The sequence below is a fragment of the Tiliqua scincoides genome, chromosome 4 (genome assembly GCF_035046505.1).
Source record: "Tiliqua scincoides isolate rTilSci1 chromosome 4, rTilSci1.hap2, whole genome shotgun sequence".
Lineage (NCBI taxonomy): Eukaryota > Metazoa > Chordata > Lepidosauria > Squamata > Scincidae > Tiliqua > Tiliqua scincoides.
Window position 1 is genome coordinate 29,926,358 of NC_089824.1, and position 21,725 is coordinate 29,948,082.

At 39.3% G+C, this 21,725-nt stretch overlaps 2 protein-coding genes across 2 annotated transcripts in view; one reads left to right on the forward strand and one right to left on the reverse strand.

Moving 5' to 3' along the window:
* The first annotated feature begins 356 nt into the window (after nt 1–356).
* C4H8orf88 (chromosome 4 C8orf88 homolog) lies at nt 357–8,938 on the forward strand. Its single transcript, XM_066624398.1, has 5 exons — nt 357–433; nt 2,317–2,408; nt 5,206–5,290; nt 7,032–7,138; nt 8,894–8,938. The coding sequence occupies exons 1-5, from the start codon at nt 364–366 to the stop codon at nt 8,936–8,938; spliced, it is 399 nt and encodes a 132-aa protein (XP_066480495.1). The 5' UTR covers nt 357–363.
* A 3,391-nt stretch (nt 8,939–12,329) lies between these two features.
* NECAB1 (N-terminal EF-hand calcium binding protein 1) overlaps nt 12,330–21,725 on the reverse strand; it is a 59,075-nt gene continuing 49,679 nt past the window's right edge. Inside the window, exons 8-14 of the mRNA XM_066624399.1 lie at nt 21,095–21,103; nt 20,936–21,012; nt 16,883–16,936; nt 16,268–16,380; nt 14,729–14,803; nt 13,824–13,915; nt 12,330–12,355 (exon numbers count right to left, since the gene is read on the reverse strand). Of these exons, the coding sequence (XP_066480496.1) occupies nt 12,330–12,355; nt 13,824–13,915; nt 14,729–14,803; nt 16,268–16,380; nt 16,883–16,936; nt 20,936–21,012; nt 21,095–21,103 (446 nt within the window). The remainder of the gene's footprint in view (nt 12,356–13,823; nt 13,916–14,728; nt 14,804–16,267; nt 16,381–16,882; nt 16,937–20,935; nt 21,013–21,094; nt 21,104–21,725) is intronic.

Genomic DNA, 21,725 nt, shown 5'->3' on the forward strand with positions numbered 1-21,725 from the left:
GGCAAAATTGAAAAGGCAAACAAATGTGGGGCAGGTGGGGGCAACGGAGTGAAGGGAGAGGAGGGAAGCAGCCCGTCCTCCCAACACAAAGGGCTCGGAAAAAGCCTCCGTTTTCGTTAAAGTGACATGCAGCTTCAGCGCCCCTCCCCAGGCTGCCTGGCTCAGCGCTGCGTGCCCTGTCTGGCATGTGTGCCATAGGTTCGCCACCACTGACCTAGGGAATTGACAGCTACACCTTGAACTTTACTTACAGGGCTGTGAAATGCACTCTTATTTTTCCTTAATTTCTGAAGGGCTCCCCAATTGTTTGAACATACATATACTTTGCTTTTTACAGTATGGCGCCTCAAAGTGTCTGAAAAAATGGAAACAAAAAGAATGATTGGTAAAACCCTTCAGCCAGCAAGACCTGCACGCCACCTCTCTCCCCAAGGTAAGTGACCTGGTGATTTTTGGGGTACTTGTTTCAAAAACAACACTGTGGGACTTTCCTGGGGCTTTCCTGAATAAATTTAGCATTGCTAGTTTTTTCCTTTCAATTAGGGTCCTATTTACAAAGGTGAGGTGAAAGTTCATCAGCTAAGGGTTATTGAAGATTTTTTCCACTCTGATTATGACCTGAAGATCTGGGAGGAAATGAAAGCTAGATATGGCTCCAGCTGTTTCCATGCAGTTTATAGCTCAGGCACATTTCTTCGGAAGCTTGGGTTCAGAATTATGTAAAGCACCTTAGACACTGAGGATGCTATATAAATTAATGATGTATCATTATGTTGGATATGTTGCATTACCATTACAAGCTTATTGCCAAGTGTAACTTCTCTGAGCTCAGTTCATGTGTTACACTGAACCATTTGGCATTGCATGGGTGAGCTGTTGACTTGTGTGCTCCCTCCTTCCCTTGAGGCCTCAGATTCCCTTACTTTAGTGAAAGTTTGATGCTGTGTTCAAACCATCAAACTAAAATTTGCGCTCACCTACCAAACCAAGATTGCAGACCAGATCCTGGTTTGAGGAACCTTCAAATCATGGTTTGTCCGTTTGGATGGCAAATTATGGGTTGCGCTAAATAGGGAGTAAGTGAATCTGAGCCAACAGTGAGAGGATGATGAATTTTATTTGATTCTATTACAAATATTGCATCTGAACCAATTCTCACATTTGATTATAATCAAGTGGAATATAATGTGGTTTATTGTAAGGGATTCATATTGTAGCAGGTGGTACATTAGAAAGATAGAGAACCAGTCTGCCTAATGTTTAGTGTAAAAATGCAATACCTTCTAAAGTTTAGAGCAAGACCTGCTAATGTTGGATGATGAAGGGCCATGCCAGATTTCACCTTATAATGCAAAATATGTACAGCTATCCATTTGTTGTGTGAGATCCAGATATCTCCCTCAAGGAAATGCTGCTCCTGTCAGGGATATTCATTTTCCTGGTACTTAAGAAAACATTTCTTTAAAAGATCTTGGGGTTGTCCACTCCCCCCTCTCCAGTTATTGAGTAACTCAGAGGTTGTTACTTGTGCAGGGTGAGGCAATGCCTCATGTGCTACAACATACATCATCAGGTACATTTGAAAAGTGGACGGTAGTTGCGAAGAAAGGCATCAAAGCTGTTTGTATCTTTCTCTCCACCCTTCGTCTTATCAGCAAGGTTACCCAATGACCATGGTGTATGGCAGTGGTTCTCAAACTTTCTGGGAGAGTTTGAGAGCCACTAAGTCTTTGCGGGGGAGGGAGGGAGCCAGTGGGGGTGGGGGGAAGGCAGCAACGCGATCTCCAGGATCACACCACTCAGGGGGGCTGCAGGGACTGGGGTGAACCCTCCAGTCCCCAGCAGCCGTCCCTGGGTGTGGAGAGCCCTGCGTGAGAGCCTGCAGGGCTCCCTAGGTCAGGGAAAGTGAGATTGGAGCGATCATGCTCTGCCTCCGCAAAACCGGAAGCAGAGTGTGATCGCCCCACTCTCACTTTCCCTGACCTGGGAAGCCCTGCAGAAGGTCATGCAGGGCTCCCCACACCCCCGGGAGACTCAGGTAAGTGCATCCAAGCCCCTGCAGCCCCCCTGAGCAGCGCGATGCTGGGGATTGCGCTGCTGCCTCCTGGCTGCCCCGCCTCTTATGGGGAAAGAAGCCAGGGCCCACAGGCTGGGGCGTTGCGACGCCCCAGTTTGAATACCACTGGTGTATGGACTTGATATTCCACTGTTGCCTTGCATCCAGATCACTTAGTTTTTGAAGGTTGTATAGAGGATAGGTACCTCCAACTCGCTAACAAAAAAAGAGGTAAACATATTACTGACTTATTTCAACAGCATCTGTTTCCGCAGTATCAGCAACCACTTTCGACTTCCAGTCTAAATTTCCATGCAATGCTCCTGTATGTTTGCAAAATGAAATTAGCTGGGTAAGTAATTCAGTAAATGAGAGTGGGTTTTGTTAGTATATTCTGGACTATTATCATTCCTGTTGAGTTTTGAGCTGATAGTTCTCCAGTTCTCAGTATTCAGTGAAATGGAAATGATTTACCTTGAGAATACAATGGTGAATAAGGGATGGATGATCATAGCTGGATTTGGCACTTTAATAGATGATGACGATTTTTGGTGGCTACTAGTTCCTGTTACTTGACCATATAAATACTACAAAATTTACCGTTGATACTCACCTTTAAGTTGATCTCATGGATAAGTTGAGGGCAGGTTTTGAACCAAAATCATGGAGTTTTCTATGACCCTAGGATAAGTCGGAGTTTAAACTTAGAGGCTGCCTGACCATTATTTTGTCTGATTTTACCTGAGACCAGATCCTGAAAAATAACCTACCAGTAATTGTTACCCAAGAACTGTACAGTCTCTAATTTATTAAAAATATAGTAAATGATTGTAAGGTACATTTTATTCGTTAACTTTTTAATTTCTAGTCTTCACAACCTTTTTGTAAACACTATCAGAGTAAATGCACTGTAAACAACATACCAGTAGAACTGTTAATCAAATCCTTCTTTGAGGTGCCTGGTGTGTTAAACCAGAGGCTTTACATATAACATACAACTTCACATAACTCATAGTGTGCAATTCAATTCATAAGCCTGGGACTTTTTTTCATATGGAAATGAGGATTACATCCTGGTGTTTTCAAAACCAGACACCTAAACTTAAGGGGGTGTGAAATTCTTTGAAAAAGACTTACCTGGAATTATTCTGAGGCAGCAGCAAAAAGAAAAAAGGAGGCATTTTACCTTCTTCTCCAAACCAGAAGGGAGTTGAAGGTGCTTATGGGAGTTGTGAGGAGGCTTTGTGAGGAGTACAGTGCTCCACTTCCATAGCAGCAACCCTCATACAGACTACAATTCCCATAAGTGCCTTCTCTTCCTATTTGGAGAAGCAGCTAACATGGCTTCCTCTGAATACTGTAATTATTAGTAAAAATTATCTTTTTCCTCCACCCTGTGTCCTGCTTCTCGACCCAGTTCCACCCCCACGTCACCAGACAGCTGCTAAGCTTCCCAGAAGCTTCTGCTTTATTCACTGCATTGGCCCGTGCATAAGTCTACCCAGGTTTTCGGGGTCGATTTTTATGCATAAATTTTTCAACATTACCAAGTATCTAGGGTACTTCCAGTTAACAGCTGTATCCTTGAATTTAATGTTATTTGCCAGCATCAGTATCTGCTTCTATTAAGAATCAATTTAAACCTATTTAAATGAAGATTGGTATTGTTGTAAGGCAATGTTTCTCAAACTGTGGGTCAGGACCCACTAGGTGGGTCATGAGCCAATTTCAGGTGGGTCCCTATCTATTTCAATATTTTATTTTTAATATACTAGTCTAGTATACCAGATGCTACCATGGTATGTGACTGCATTTGGAGAAATGTTACAGATCTGTACTTTTAACAGGCTACTATGTATATGATTTTAACAATGACAGTAAATGGGACTTACTCCTGGGTAAGCATGGGTTGGATTACAGTCCAGGATTGTTAAAAACTGTCCTGCTTGATAATGTCACTTCCAGTCATGACAACAGTCTGGTGGGATCTGAGAGATTCCCATTCTAAAAAGTGTGTCCTGGTGCTAAAAGTTTGAGAACCACTGTTGTAAGGCATAGAAAGGCTCATAGGTATCAGTAGATCTGCCTTTTACTTTGGCTGATCAAAAAGTGTTGTTAGCAGCTTCTCATTTTTGGCCCATTTGCCAGTATATGCTAATCAAAGCTAGTTATTTAGGCTATATATGTACTGCCATATCTATGCCAATTCCAAATGTAGCGACTGATCGTAACAATATCTCTTTATGGGGTATCAGAAGAAGTAGGTGTGTGGGGATGCTATGGTGGAGTATGTCTGAAATGTATTTAGTTTTCCAGGCCGACAGATGTGGCTTGAACTGTAAGTGATGTCTTATTTCACTGGGTATATATTGGTCTAGTGCAGTGCTTCCCAAATTTTATAGCACCAGGTCTACTTTTAAAGACAGCAGTCTGTTGCAACCCACTAGACCAAAAAGAGATCTATACAGAAATATTTTAATTATTTATAAATTATTATAAATTATTATAAAATTATAATTATTTTATAAAATAATTATAAAATTATTAATAAATAATGATAATTGGGGTCCTTTGCTTCTGAGACTGCTAGAGACCTTACATCTAGTATGTGTGTGTAGACATTTGCAAGACTCTTCCTAGAAATGAGCTTCATAGACTCTTCCCTCAAACCTTTATAGTCATTCCAGAGTACCGAGAAGGCTGAATAAGTTGCCAGAGGTACAGTTAGGGACTTCCAAGCCAGAGGAAAGGCTGAAACTGGGTTCACACATGATCTATAGCATGAAAATACTAGAGAAAACTGAAAAATGTGACATTTTAATTGGGGTATGAAGATTACCTCATACCAGGTAACAATTTTTTTCTGCAAACTTCGCAAGGGTGCTTGCGAGGTTATTTTAATGTTTAAAAATTTTTTTGTGACCCATCAAAAATTGGCTCACAACCCACTGAGGATCCAACCCACAGTTTGGGAAACAATACTCTAGTGGATGCAAAATGCTTGCAAACTGAATATGATCTCACTATTTTTGTTTTTACTGAATTTCCTATTGAACTTTTAAACAAATTATTTAAAAGTAATTCTAGACAACGTAGAGTGTCAAGATAGGTTTGGTTTTTTTTACTTTGACTCTTTGTAAAAATTTTAGATGTGTAAATCTAATGGAATGCTGGTCTTAAATGAAGCTCTGATTCCTGGTCTATCAGAAGAGCGTAAGCCTGAAGTCACTAAAGGTAAGCTTTGTACATTTGTGTACCAGATAATATTAAACTCGGGGGAAAATGTGAACTTCTAAAATAATGCCATATATCAGCTTGTTTGGAGCATTTCTTGATGGACACTCTGGTATCTCTACCAAACCTGCCTGCCTAGGTAAAGGAGTAGGATGGAATAGCCAGATAGTATTTTCTGATGCAGTCGGGTAACTTTGATATAATCAAATCAAAGTTCTTTTAAGTTCTGGCACACAGATGCTTAAGTGTGTGTGTGTTTTTTTTTTTGGTCATGTCTGCCATTGGAACCAGCTGTTGGTTCATGGGAGGCACACCCACTAGTCTCTAATAATTGCAAGGACTTGAATTGCTGGGACAATGCAAGTAGGTAGTGTTAGGGACTGTATTCCTAGCTAGATGTATTTAGGGAATTCATTTCGTTTGGCTTTCTTGTTTCACTCTAAGCCAGTCTGCAAACTTACACTTTATGTTTAGTAATATTTGGAGTTGATTTTACAGTGGAGAGTAGAAATTCATTCAGACAATAATACTCATGAGAAAAGAGTTTTTATATATCAGAGCAGGGGTGCCCAAACCCCAGCCCGGGGGCCACTTGCGGCCCTTGAGGTCTCTCAATGCGGCCCTCAGGGAGCCCACTGTCTCCAATGAGCCTCTGGCCCTCCAGAGATTTGTTGAAGCCCACACTGGCCCAACACAACTTCTCTCAGCATGAGGGCAACTGTTTGACCTCTCGTGTGAGCTGTGGGATGAGAGCTCCCGCCACTGCTTGCTCTTTCACATCTGTGATGCAGCAGCGGCAGCAAAGGAAAGGCCAGCCTTGCTTTGTGCAAGGCCTTTTATAGGCATTGAGCTATTGCAAGACCTTCATTCATTCATATAAGCTCATCTTTAATATATTCATTTATGTAAACTTATGTAAATTTATTCAAATTTTAAATGTAAATTAATTCTTCCCCCCCCCGGCCCCCGACACAGTGTCAGAGAGCTGATGTGGCCCTCCTGCCAAAAACTTTGGACACCCCTGTATCAGAGGGTAAATTGGCTGGCATTTCTTGTCCTTTCATACAACTAATGTAGAATACTCACGTTAAAACTATGACTAGATTTGGATGTAAGGGGACTGCATTATTTCTGACAATGAGAAAAAGTCATAGATTTGTGTACACCCCTTCTCACTTCTCTTTTTGAACGTGTGAGTGAAAGCTTTGCTCTGAGTTTGAAATAAAGCACTAGCTCTGTGTTAAATTCAGAACTGTGGCTTCAGATTCTTGTTTGTTTTACCAAACTGTGGTCTGAACAAAATCACTGTTCCCATAGTGAGTTTGTGACATGGGACTGTGGTTTAGTAATTCAGACTTATAGCAAAGCTCACACTGTCTTCTCTTCATGTGCGAAGTGAAGCAGCAGTGCACAAATCCTCAACTTTCCAAGCTTCATTCTTGTAGTGTGAAATACTGGTTTGCTTTACATCAGAATTCTGTTTAAGAACTATTTCATAGTCTGTAGAACTCGTTGCATGAAATAAGCTTCCAAGAACCGTTGTTCTACCACTCTCACTGTAGCAAATCTAAATTCTACATTATCTTCTTACACAACAAATATGTTGCTTTTGCAAACTGTAGTCTGTGTTCGTGAGTAAAAATAAAATTCATTTTTAAGTCTTGTAGGAAGGTGCCTTTGTTTGGTTTTGTACAGGTTATGGACTTCTAAGCTCATCAAGTTTCTTAATTTTGTGTTGCAGAAAGAATAACATATAGTAGAGATTTCCTCTTGAAGCTTTCAGGGGTTTCACTTGCTCAGAAGAAACCAGAATTTCTTCCTGATCATCCTATTGTACTTGAGAAACCAGTGAGTATTTGTATTTCAAATTGAGTTAGTACAGGCATAACCTAATTATCCACAAATTTTTCACCCATGGTTTTATCTCAAAGGGATTGGAAGGGCCTTCAATTTAAAGGAAAAAAAAGTCGTTTAACAATAGCCTCATTAGTACAGGAGAGGGCAGCTGACAGACAATCCATCAGTCATCCTTTCTCCAGGCACTTAGGACAGCTTCAGTTGGAGGCAAGCGACCCCTCCCTTCCCCCTGAGCACGTGAAAGATTATCACTTCCTCTGCATTTTTCCCTGGGCTATGCTCCCAGTGAAGGGAGGGGTTGCTGCCTTGGAGTGAAACTGTTCTAAGCACCTGGAGAGAGAATGATTTATGATTGCCTGCCTGATGCCTGTCGTGCATGACAAAGATCAGCAAGGCTGTTTTTAAATAGCTGAGCAAAGGGACATTGTTTTTAAATGGATTTCCTTTAACACGATTTTTGCTGGGAATGGAACCCTCATGGATACAGAGACTCAACCTGTAGAATAATTTAGGTGGCCTTTTGTGGTTTTCCAGCACATTATAATTATTACAATGAATTTCTCTTATGACACAATTATTGAACGTTATTTTGCAAGCGGCAGCTATTTTTAGTTTGCATATAGAAATTAGTTGAATGCCCAGAAGATCCACTATTTTCTATTTTATAGCATTGATTAGTACAGGATAAAGTACTGTATATCATGTTTAGGTTTCTTGTAAATATCAGCTTTTGGTTTTCAGTGCTTTATAAGAACTCAGTCATTCCAGTAAGGGTCATAATGATTGTAGATGTGATTGGAGAACTTTGCATCCCATATGCGTATTTTAAGCATCCCACTAGCAGCAGTTCTCCTCCTTAACAAACCTCATATTGTCTTTTAAACTCCCCTGATTTTAAAAGTGTTGTGTAGGGAGGAAGTCTGATGTGAATCATCTGCAGAGAAACTGAATCTGATGGATGCTCAGCAGCAAAGGCTTATGCTGTGGCTAGAGAACAAATGTTCCCTTAACGTGAGGAGGCCATTGCAGCTCGTAACTCTCCTGCAGGATGCAGTGCACGCTACTTGGTATGACTCATATCACCAGTATATCACCATATCATCACTGGTATGACTTGGTCACCAGGATGCAGGTCACTTGTTATTTGGTGTGCTCCCTGGGACATTTGGTGGGCTGCTTTGAGATACAGGAAGCTGAACTAGATGGGCCTATGGCCTGATCCAGTGGGGCTGTTCTTATGACTGCATCAGCACTGGGTGAGTTGCCCTGGATTGGGCTGCCTGGCTGCAGACCTATACAAACTTACTGGAGAGTAAGCCTCATTGAATACGGTGAGACTTACTTTTGACTAAACTAGCATAAGATTGCACTGTAAATTGTTATAATGTTGTGGTCTAATTAGTTACCCTCTCCCAATGGTTTTACTGTTCATATTATGACTTTATTTTACATATTGTACATTTTTATGTGGTATTTGTAAGCCGCCATGGGCATTTCCTATTCTGCATAGGAAAGGCAGGATATAAATCTTTTAAATAAACTTTTTTTCAGAAGCTACTTCAAAAACTAAATAACCATGTGTTATTTGCCAAAACCATGTATTTGGGAGCAATAGGTTCCAAGATAATATTCAATATTATGTCTTATTTGCTTAATTTCTGTTAAAAGCCACAGAAGAAAAAAATAAGTCTAATGTAAATACTCTTTGCTAACTAAACTTGGTGTGTTGTTCTTTTTGTCTTGTAGAAGAACTATTTACTACCTACCACAAGCAACTATAGATCTTTCTGAAGATGAAGAATTTTTCTTTTTCAACTGAAAATTAAGGGAATGTGATCTGTTACGTGAATAGACAGTAATCATATTTATCTTTTACAGTTGGTGTATCCATTGACGTGGATGGATTTTTGAAAGTAACATGTTGGAAGTAAAGCCATTTGCAACAGAAAATTTCTGTCAATCATCTTCAAATCTTATATAACTTTGAACCAACATTTCTCATTGGGCTTTTGTATTGATAAGAGAGAATTGAAAAAGAGTCCAAACGACTGCCATTTGTTAAATGTGGGAATACAGGTGAACGTCACTTAGCGAGGTTCTGACCAGCGACAGCCCACATATTTGACCACTGCTTGTCCCTGTTCACTCCCCCCAAACTTCTGATGCTGCAGGGAGCCGTGCTCCTCTCACTTCCGGCGGCTTTTCTGAGCCTCGCAGAGGCAGTACGCTGCCTGTGAGGCTTAGATTAGTCATTTCTGCTGAAAACATGTGGTAGTGGATGCGTGCTACCTCTGCAAGGCTCAGAAAAGCCTCAGGAGACCTCACTTGACGATGCTTGAGGGGAAGCCTCGCTTGACGATGGGGTTGCAAAGTCTGCATTCCTATCGTTAAGCGATTCATGACTGTATTGCTTATGACAACATGCTAGCATGGCTGTTGGTGTCTTGAGGACTGTGGCATTCACTTTACCATGTGTATGCAACTTATTAGAAGCGTGCATTGGTGGGAATGTACCATATGTGGCTGAATGTACCTTGCATGAAGCTTACAGGTAGCCACCACATAAGTGGTCCGCAACCCTTAGTGCCCACAAAATACAGTGGAGTGTACATAGCAGCTGTATAACTTAAATACTACCTTGCTTCAAAAAATGTAAAAAACTTTGGGCACAATCCAGTCTAAGTTCTTTATTTTAAGTCCTGTTGATTTTCAATGGCATATTTAAGCATGCACTTAAATGTCTTCTGTTGAAATCATTCAAACATAATAGTGTTTTATTTTGCCTTGATTGTGTCATTTCTTTAATGTTGTCAACTTTTCTGATTTGTTTACAATATTTGATACTGTGTTTCTGTCTCCATTATCGGCTTTCTCTAACATATTCCAGCCTTCCTCTTTATCTTTTTCTTAGTCTAGATGGTATCTCAGTAGTGAAGATGTAAAGAATACACCTGGTAAATTTTAAGATAATATTTTTCTGTAAACGAATGACTTCCGGATAATCACTGTAACTTTTCATAAATAAACCAGGTTGATTTGGGGCAGTATTGATCTTGAGCAGTGTGTAGATCTCATAACATGCTTATGCTAATGATTTGTAAAATCTAAGAAGGAATGAAACGGGAAAGATGATAGAGCAATGGAATAAAATAATTGTGGATAACCAGTTTGAAAATGTAAGTGCTTTAGGAGTTTTGTTGGGCAAAATCTTGAGAGCCTCTACATATAGTTTAGTTAACTAGTGAAAATAGATTCATGTATACATGGAGTGACAGATCCATTGATAAAATCATGCACGAAGACTAAAGAACTTTTGCTTTTTATCACCAAACCATGTGTGCCTAGTCATGTGGATCTTGTATTAGTAACATACACAACTGCAGATAATAAGTTCACGGTATCTGACTATTAGGTCTGGGATAAATGAATCTAAATTTTGTAGATTATCAATATTTATCTTAAACAGTGATCTAGATCTGGATCTGATCAGAGTGGTGGAATTTAGCAATAGTGGGTGTATTTTCTACTTGTGAGTGGCATAATGAGCCACTGCTGCCACATTGGGGCTGCATTGCCCTGCCTTCCTGGAAAGCACTGACATAAGGGGTTAGGGCTGCACCCTAAGTGAAATCTTCTTATTTTTCTTTTTCTCTTTCCTTCACGAACTCAGTTATAATGTATAATACAAAATCTTGCTGACATTTATGTTGAAGCTGAAGCAGAAAGTTTTCTCTTGCTGTCATAAGTAGGAAGTTTCTCCTTTGCAGTATGCAAAGGAATTCAGACTCTTTGGGGGGTTTGTTTTTACAGTTCCTAACTTTCGCAGCTCTTCTGGAGTTCAGCAAGATCCCAGAAATCTGTCTAATTTGGTGGTCTTATTTTGGTTGCAGTGGTATTAGCACACAAGACCCAGGTTTGTCCTCATAGGGAGTAGGATGGTTAAGAGTTCTGTTTGTTTGTTCTGTATAGGCTGTATGAGCTGTATAGGCTAATAATGCTTGCCAGTTTAACAGCCCTGATCAACTAAAACAGTTGTAGTTTTGTGGACATTGGGATTATATCATGGCCCATACTGGGTTTCCTCCTAACAAGCAATCACTACTATAGGCATATTAACTACCCCTCTCAGCATAGGCTCCTATAGTGAACATATACTGGTACTGTAGGCTGTTGTACCAGCACAGATATTTATGACTAGAATCTAACTGCATGTGTATTATACTCCATCAAAGAATGTTGCCAAAAAAAGTATAATTAGTTAGTAGGAAACAACATGTAAAATTAGATATTGATCTGTTAGAGTGAATTAATATCAGTGAAACACTGGAAAACATGCATCAGACTGATAGTCACACAGTTACTTATAATACAGCAAATACAGTAAATGTGGTATTTTTTGTTGTATAAAGTACTGTATGTAACACTTGGGTTTCTGGGGTGGGAAACTGGCATTTAAAAAAGAATAAATAGTCCTGCTGTAGTGTTTTGATATGAAAGTATACATGCAGTGTAAAATACAATACAGATTATTTAAAGCACTTAAAAACTGAGAAAAGATTTGAGAAAACTTATAATTTCTCAAATAGTTTCTTGTTTATGATCTCAGGTTACCCTTGCATACTCCTGTAAGGTTGAAAATGTTTTTCCTAAGGTCCTATAACCAAGACCTACTGCTTCTATTTTCACCAATAGTAAACGCTGAATCCATTTCATATAACACAGCAGAAGAATACTCTCACACTCGATATTGGCCATTTATTAGCATAAAGATGAGAAAATTGAAATTGCATCTTCTCTATATATGTTGGATTGATTTCACTGAATTTCAAGTTATTAAGCAAAGACAACAGCGTCCAGTGTTGGCCTGTACAATTTTTAAAACCTATACCCTACCTAATATTCAAATGATGAACCCTAGAGATACCTTATAGATAGTTAAAATGTGCAATAAAAACACAGCATAAACAGCTCTACAAAACAAATTAAGACAAGTTCACACCATTATACCATTCTGTAAAGTAGCAGCAATTTGAGTTCATAGCGTTTGACTTTGTTTTTAAATGGAAGATGAATTCATGAAGGAATATGTGTCATCTGTTAATTGTAGAGGCTCTGACATTTGTATGGATGGTGTTTTAAAGTTGTGTGGAGCATCTAGTACTTGGCAATTATGATAAAGCATCTAATTATTCAGGACCCACCAGGAAGCTGAAAAGGAAATAAGAATGTTGGTTAGAGGGTTGTCTCAGTAAGGTTTTTGTTCTAGCTACTTTGGGTGTTCTTTTAAGGTACTTCTGAACACCTGGTACCTCTGACTATGAAATCCACAATATTTTAAAATATGATACTTTTTTTGAACTAGACTGGAAATAGGCATCTTTAGTGACTGGAGAAGAAAATTCGTGTTCCAGTGGTAGCTGAAATGAAAATTCTAACTACTGAATTTTGAGATGAATAATGTAAATTCTAGATTTTCAGTTTATCATAAGTATAGTTTTACAGAAAGTTTGAATAAATAAATTACAAAAATAAGCTGCTCTGAATGCTTGGTTCAAGTGTTGGTACCCACCCTGTTCTTGTGAACGTTAGTTGGTCTAAAATGTGTGCATGAAATGTACTAACCTCATCTTTTTTAATTTTTAAATTCACATTAATATGTAAAATTACATGCCAGGATCTCTCTCTATGTTGCTTATATACTTTGTACCATTTTCATAAAAGGTACACTATTTTAAATATGTCTCTGATCTGGAATCAGAATGTACTGGTTAATGCCACTCATAGTTATAGCCAATATTTCAGTCAACAAGTCCCCTATGTGGTAGAAACATTCTAGACATATTCAGTCCAAAATACATTTGTTACACCTGCTTCTAGAATCAAGAATTACATGCTTAAGAGATGTGTTTAGGCACTAACGGATTTATTTGTGCCAAAAATCACGGAAGTCGTAAGTTAAGGCACTTACCTAGCAATTCGTGGGCTATAAAAGCAGTAATAATATTCTGCAGTCCCACTTAGCCTTCATTGACCCTCACTTTCCCATGGACTTTGAGCCCTAATCTTCCTCCTCTTGCAGGTTGGTGGTGGGAAACTCTTTAGTTGTGGTCAGGGTTATAACAAACTTTTAATAAAATAAGCTTATCAAACTTGAAGACTCACTGTTACGTTCTAAAGGTTTGTTTAATTCATTTTAAAACAGCCAGTCTTATGCAACAGGACTTGCATCCTTTTATTTGACTGCCTCATGATACGTATTGCCTCATGATGATGCAGATACTACTGCTAACATCAATTTACCCCAGTGGTGTGTCCCTTTCTGCATTTATCTGTGTCCCTGTCTCCATCTATCAACTTTGTTCCTTTGTATACAGCCCATTCTACTAACACATGCCATACTCCATCTAATACAAATGAAAGCTATGACACAGACATAGTATTCTAGTATGTACAATTTCTGCGTAATGGTAGAAGCATTGCCATTAACAGTTAAGAGAAAATCTGTTCTTGCCAAGCTCATACCGCAGAAGTCCCATGGTTATGGAAGTGTTATTGCCAAGTTGATTTGACAAAGTTGTCATAAGCAGATGGTTTGAGCAAAAGACCCTAAGATTGGCCTTTTTTTTGTTGGTATACCTGGAATAGAAAGGGTGGGAAAAGAGGAAAATACTACTACCAGGTACTAGCATATTGGTAATGTGTTCTGGAGTTTTCAGGCAGTCCACGTTACTCCGTTGGAATGTCTTGCTATAGTTCATCTGGAAATTACTGTAGAAATAAAAGTGATATTTCATTTACGCTTATTCCATGTTGTATTCACATTTTAAAAGAAAATCAATAAAGCTTTTGAAGACTTGTAAAACTAGAATCTTACACATACAGCATGACTTGTGCAAAATAGTCACTACTGAATTAGCCATAATTAACAAAGGTCCAATCCACGTTTACTGGCAACCAGCACACAACTGCCTCAAGCATACTGAGCTTATGATCAGGCACTGCCAGTAGAGAGGTGGCATTTCTGGGAATGGTAACCCTGCATGGGGGCCATGATTTGCACTCTTACAGTACTGCTTATTCAGACCTGCAATGAGGCCAGCAGTGTTTTGCATGTTCCTGAGGTGGTGGGATCACTGATAAGTGTGAACTCAGACCATGAAACTTTCTCTTAGGAATCTCTCCTGTTTTTTGTTTTTTTAAAGAAGTACTCAGTGCTTTGACACTTTGGTGCCTTTTAATGTCGTTTAGATCTATTAGAATTGGCACATGCTTTCTTTTCTTCCTTATGTACATTCATCTTTCTTAAATGCATATCTCTAAGTGTTTGAGCAGCATCATAATGATCAATACAACTATAATACAAACTTTTTATTGTACAGAAAAGTGTTCCTAGTAATTTGGAATTGTAATTCCTAAATCACTTAATATAGAAAACCAAATTTTAATACAATGTTTTTTCTTCCTGGATCTGGAAAATGTTGATCAATTTTGGAAAACCAGGTTTTACGCCTAACAATAGTTCAGATAGCTGAAATTTAAAAATTTATAACTTTGTCAATAGTTTTAGAAATGCAGACGTACCTGTTCCACTCATTGTTCTCCCAGAATTCATAAACAGTGAAGCAGGATTCATTTGAAAGTTTCTGAATTGAAACACTAAGAAAACAAGAATAGAATTTGTGATCAGAAGGCCAGTGTGAAGAAGCAATAATGTCAAAGCATTAACTATCAGCGCAACCCTAACTTGCGCTGGAACAGGGAGGCCGGCATGTCTTCCCTCTATCTAGCGCAAATTTCAGGCTGAAAGCAGCTCAGCCTGGGGCAAGGGGAATCGCTGCTGTAGCCCCAATGCATCTAGTTGGTGCAGATCTGAGCAACCAGGACCTGGCCCGGGAATGGGGTCAGGATCCGGCATAACTGCTGGGTTCTGGCCCCGCCCCTGCTTCTCCACTGCCCACCCACGACCCCTGCCCCTCTTCCCTGTCCCCCCCATAACCCCCTGACCCCCCACACTGGTTGTTCCATCACCATGGAGACTGGATCTGGCCTCCACAGGCCAGTGCATCTGTGTGCACAGGCATGGCTGACTCTGGAGTAGGTGCAAATGTGCTTTTTGGCATTTTTGCTATCCTCCCTGGCTGGCACAAGGGACTCAGGATTGTGCTCTGTGTATGACTTTAAAAGGCTAACCTTGCACATGAACGTTTAATTAGGGGAATAAATTTTGTAAAAATGTAAGTGCAAAATAGTAATGCAACTGAGATCCTGCTGATTAGAGAATGGGTCTACCCACCAGAAACAGCTGATTGGTAGGATTTAAGGTTTTGTTTTAAAGCATATACAGCTCTGCCAACATCTTAGAGGGAAATTGCATGTGCAGCACTTGTTTACATAAGTAGTTCATTAGCATGCTAGGAATACATGCAAGAAAGTTTGCTTTTGTGTGCTGCTAACAAGACTGAGTGCAAATTTTTAGAACTGTTAAGGTACTAGGGTTTTTTAAATTATCCAATTAGGCAGCTGAAAAACCTAAAAAAGACACAAATCTGAAGAGACCAGCAGGTGGCATCATGGATATGTGAAATACAGTTCACCAAACAAACTGGAACTTTCCTTTTCTGCATGTTTGATGGGTTACTTTGCAATAATGTTAGCATATTCTTTTTCATCATGTCAGATGGGTGCTTGTTCCCACTAAAACTATTGGTTCATATTAGCATTTTGTGTCTGTAGTTGTGCTGGCTACATATGCCTCTTCATTGCCATGTTTGCTTTCATTGTCCTCTGGTAACAGTTTCCAGGTTTCAAAACGGGTTTGTTTTTTTTCTCAGCTAGAGCAGTTGGAGATTACTGTAATCTCTGCTGCAATCAGAAGAGAGACTGTTCACAGATTTTGGTCAGTTGTTGTGGCTACAGTCCTTCATGACCAGTCATATTTGTCTAATAATGACTTACTAGCCAGCTTCTGAATTCAGAAAAAACTGAACAGCTCACAATGAATAGGCTTACAGTTTTGTCTGAATGAGGATTGTAATATGAAGAGGAATGTTGATGGAATCTATCCATTAGTTGTATTGACTTTTTATGCTACTCTTCAGGGGTCAGAAATGCTATACTCACTGCAGACAACCATCCTGAGAAGAGGCAGTGTCCACATATTGCTTCAGAGCATGTCGGAATTGCTCTAGTTCTTCTGGTATTACTGACATCTGACGTTGAACTATCATTATGTACTTTAAAAAATGGTAGGACAATGCAATTAATGAAAACTCATCATTCGTCATCAAATCAATTACCTTTCAGGGGAGAAGAATCTGAAAAATCTACTTATACCAATTGATTGCTATTTTTCTTAGATAACATTTAACTAACATAGTACAATAGTAACCATTTATTTACTGACAATGTGCAAAGCTTAGATGAGTTGTCTATTTCCAGTTTAAAAAAAACAAAACATGGAAAGAGGTACATCAAAGGTTCATAAAGCAGCAAAGATAATCCACAATCTAGCCATAATCTGTAGCCAGGAAAACAGCAGGCATAGGCCTTGTGCACTGAAGTCTGACTGCAGCAGCAGCAGTGAGTAGTGCCTTCCAGAACAGAACCGTACCAATATGGTCTTTTGATTCCAATATTAGAGAGGGTTCCCTTCTCAGATTGTATCTTTCTGCATATTCCACTTAGTATTAAATGCCATACTTCACCTTCATTTTACTGTCTAAAAATACCACTTACAGAATTGGTGTTTCCTTCTGAAACTTCTTCTTCTTGTGGCTCAAGCTTTAGATCCTTGTCCAATAGGATGAGAAGAAGATGCATACAGAAGCAATAAAGATTAGCAATATACTGGCATAATAAGATTTTGTTCCCTTTTTCCTTGAAACATGGTAACATAAGAACAGCCCTTCTGGATCAGGCCATAGGCCCTTCTAGTCCAGCTTCCTGTATCTCACAGCAGCCCACCAAATGCCCCAGGTACTTAAACCCCTATTTTGCTACCCCCTAGATTTGGAAAAACAAGTCCTTTGCAAGTCTGCATGGAGTTCTCAGAACATGAAAATTATTGCTTGTGATTTGAGGGAAAACAGTTTCTAATCTAGTGTCTATGATTGCTCTTTGGATGCAGCTACAGGTATCCCCCACTTTCTGATGGTTTGTTTTTCAACAATCCACTCTTTCAACACATTTCAATTATACCTGGCAGTCATTCAATGCATGCTCCACTCTTTCAACCTCTCTCAGCTGTTCTAAAGGCTACAACTGCCCTCCTCCATGTTGATTTGCATATGACATGGTGATTAAAACTGTTTTGGGGATTGGCCTTTTCAGCCACACTGCTGTGCCAGAACCACCTTTCAGAGTGTGATACCATAGTCTTTCGAGACTGAAGGTTGCCAATACTGTGTATGAGTGAGAGAGAGAGAGCACTCTAATTTTAACTTTGGGTTTATTGCCATTTCTGAAGACATTAATGAGAATCTATTTGTATGATAACGAGGCATTTGCAATTTGCTAGCTAAAAAAGCATTGGAAGCAAGATTTGTAAACTAAAAAAAGACCAGGTTCCACTTTTCACCACCGCTCCAGTCCCTAATCTGTCAAATGAGTACTTGGGTAGCCTGAGGATGAGAAATATAATTCAAACTAAACTTTTGTATAAGTGATGAGGATCTGTATTTCAGAAGTGCAGTATGAGTGTCTTGAAGAAGATGTAGGTATTTCCACCACACATAATTCAGAAATGATAAATGGCAAGAATATGCACTGGAATAGATAATTATGTTTCTTCCTAATATTCAAACTGACACTTTTTGTTGAAATACATGATTTCTATGTTACTACTTCTGTATGCTTAAGGAAAAGGTTTTTTGTGTTTGTTTTTTTTTTGCCCAGACATGGTTACAGAGAATCCATGTGATTAAGGCCCAAATCCTAACCAACTTTCCAGCACTGGCATATCTATGCCAATGGGATGTGTGCTGCATCATGCAGTTGAGTTTCACAGAGCCCTCACAGAGCCCTCATCAAAGTAAGGGAATGTGTGTTCCCTTACGTTGGAGCTGCATTGCCTTTACCTCAGCACTGGAAAGTTGGTTAGGATTGCACCCTGAGAAACATTGGGTACTAGGTACCTTGCACTGCCCAAAAGATATATAGGTGGCAGATGTAGCCCTGTAGGCAGCCTTTCAAAACAAGGTATTCAGTGTTATGCAATAGCAGTTGCAGGTGATTAACTGAATTTGAAATCTTAAACCTACACACTAGAGTAAGCTCCATGGAACTCCCTTATTTTCATGTTGGACATTAACATGTATCTTTTGACCTGAAGATTAATTAATACAAGAGCATGAAGCACTGGTATGATTTAAAAGGGGATTTTTTCCCCCTTTCCCCTCTATTCTCTCCCTCCCCCTACAAAATACCAAACAGAGAATGGAATTTTCAAAAAATAGTTACTGTAGCTTAATGCTAAAACCCCTCTGGACTCAGAAAGAATGGAAAACAGTGGACAACTTGTTATTAAATTAAATAAAATAAAATTAAATTTTTTTCAGGGGGGGGGCAAATAAAAATAATAAAAAACGTGCCTCCACTGATGTGAGATCCACTTTTGTCACATCTTAGAGAGTTGCAACAATTATTTGGCTATCACTATCCCTATCTTCCCACGGTTTCCTTCGCCCACAGAACTTAGTGAATAAGGAAAGCTAAGAAATTGGGAGATGGAAAAACTCCTGTGAAAAGTTACATTTTAAAGAAGTACATTTGCCTTGGACCAATCAGAACTCTTTATGCCACGTGTAAGTTTCCTGTAATTGATTGGATTTGGGACTCCCAAAGAGTACTCCTGCTCAACTGAGTGTAAGTATAGTAAGTAAACCCTCCTTTTACAGTATTAATACATCTTTACCAGCCAGCAACCTCAGATACTGTCATTCCAATCAGCAGACCTTGAAAAAGTATTGTGCATCCCTTTCCTCTCTTTCTTGGGTTAATCTCTCTTTTCTCTGTCAACATATCTCCTAATGTTCTCTCTCTTCTCAGGCTGACAGTTAACTCCCTAATGTTAAATTGTGTTTTCTCTACCTCACAGGACTGTGTATTTTTCCACCTATCTGCTCTGCCAGAAATCAGTTGCAGGCGTGATTCCCCTCCCTTTTAATCAACTTTACATTGTCTCATATGGAGTTTTCCTGAGAAGACCCAAGCCCTTTTCTACCAAAAAGTTTCCTGGGCTCAAAAGGCTCATCTGCATGAGCTTTTGCTCCCTTTATGTTTTGTATGTTTTTTAAAAATCACTTCCACAACAAGTTAGCTTGGTCAGTTTAGAACACAATGTTTTCTCCCTGTCTCTTCCTCTCTCTCTCTCTCCATAGAGGAACTCCAATTTCAATCAAATTTCTTTCCATCTCCTTCCAAGCCTCTGTCCCTATACCACCCACACTCCTCTGTGCTGCTTCGTCTCCCTTTGCATTAATCAGGCACAACAGGATTTCTCAGCCTATTCAGGTGCAACTGCATCGAGTTCTATTCTGCTTGCCTTTTTGGGGAGGGCAGGGGGTGTCTCCATTTTATATTACTGCTTTTCCACCATTTAGAATATTTTAATTAATTTCCCAGTAAACAAACCCTTATTGTTTTATTTACTCTTAATTGTTGCCTCTTCGAATTCCTTAAAAGTGCTAAACATAGCATGGGTGTGCAACCCTCACACAATTAAAGATCCCTCACACACAGTGGGAATGGTATGTGCATATTGATACTTAAGTCCATGTGGTAACAATGTAGAAAATCTTCCTAGTAAACATACCTAGGATTGTGCTGTGCATGTGTAACGAAATAGAATTTGCAATGCAGGGTAGCTGGAGGATGAAATTCTTCATTTACAAAAGCCTCATCTTTTCAGACAAAGAAGTTAAAGATCAAGTCTGATCCAAGGTATTTTTGATTTATTTAACAATTGACGTGTGTTCATACTTTCAAGAAGCTGAAATGTCACATCCAACTATCACACTTGAAATGTGGGGCTTTGGAACATTCAGTTTCAGAATTGGGTATAGTTTCACACATATGCAGTAATTATGTTTATGTAACAAACTTGTGGGGATGTGTGCATGCAGAAAAAGAGAAGGGAGAGAAACAGAAAAAAGTGAGAATCCAAAAAAGCAAGAATTCTCTTCCAATGGTGATAACAAGAAGACATAGTTTGCTTTCCTACTATGAGAGCTTAATTCAATACTGTATGAATATTCAAACAATTCCCATAGTAACATAAATTTGTGCAGTGTGTGCCAATTCCATAAAATCTCTATAGATGTAAGTCAGTTCCAAAAGATCGCAAGATAGTGGCATTCATTCAGTGTAATCCTGGCAGAATTTGTTCTCCCTGGCACACCACACCTTCCCAGTAGTATCAAAGAATGCAAACAGAGAGTTAAACAGCCAGTCAAATTAAAAAGTAGGAGGAGAAGCACAATCAAGACATACAGAACATTTTCTGACCCAATCAAGGCATACATAAAATTTAGGATTGCAGCAGGGTCCTGGGAGGAACATGCATCTCTCTTATAAACTGTTCCTGCCTCCGCAATGAACCTGCTTTTCCCAGAATGTTAAATCGAAGAAATATGAAATGACCAGTAGATCATATTTCCTCTGAAAGGGTCTAGTTGCAAAAATGAGCAGCAGTATTGCTTGTGATTTACGGGCAGCTCATCTCAGCCCTGGAAGGAACGTGATACAGCCAGAACACAGAGGTCTTTGCAAAGTATTGGACATAATGCTTACCTTCTGCTCCAGCCTGTCAATCAATTTCTGGAGCCTGTTTATTTGGGTCACCCACTGGTTGTCTTCATCCAGCCAGCCTTTAAAAAACAAAAATAGTGGGAGTTGAAAACACTGCTGAAAGCTAGGAATTTATTCTGCTCTTCGTATGAAGGTATATGCCTGGTCCATCTTTTATATTAATTGGCCTGTCAATTAAGTTCCTTTCACGAGGTCCTACTTTCTTTGGTTCTGCCTTTTGAAGTTAGGCAGGTCTCTACCACAGAGAAAACCAGGATGCCAGGTGTACGTTTGTATGATGTCATATGGGACAGTTTTAAAACAGGGATGGGTAGGTAAATTAGGAAAACAGTGCAAGCAAAAAGGTTAAACCCTGCCTCCCCAGTGCCATAGTCCTGAACAAATTCAAATCCCACTGCTTGCATCCAACAAAATTTTCAAAGTGGGAAATCTCATGTGTTGATCTAGTTGGGCCCTTACATTGAATGAGAAAAAACTCCAGCAATTCTAGCTTGCAGAATAAATCCATTAATTTATGAGGATAATTTTGCGTAAGAAATGAAAAGCTCTACAAAGCATCTCATAAGAAGGAGGCTTTTATTCAAAACTATATGCATAAAAAGCAAGAGGGCAGCATCAGGCAGAAGCCAAAATGGAACAGAGAATTTATAATGAAAGTATTTCTTAAAAGACCCACTTGCTCCATACTTATACAAATCCTGACATTTTTTGAGCCCTGCATGGAGGATCTTCATGGGGTAAAGTACGTATCCTCTAAAAACTGCTTCTTTGG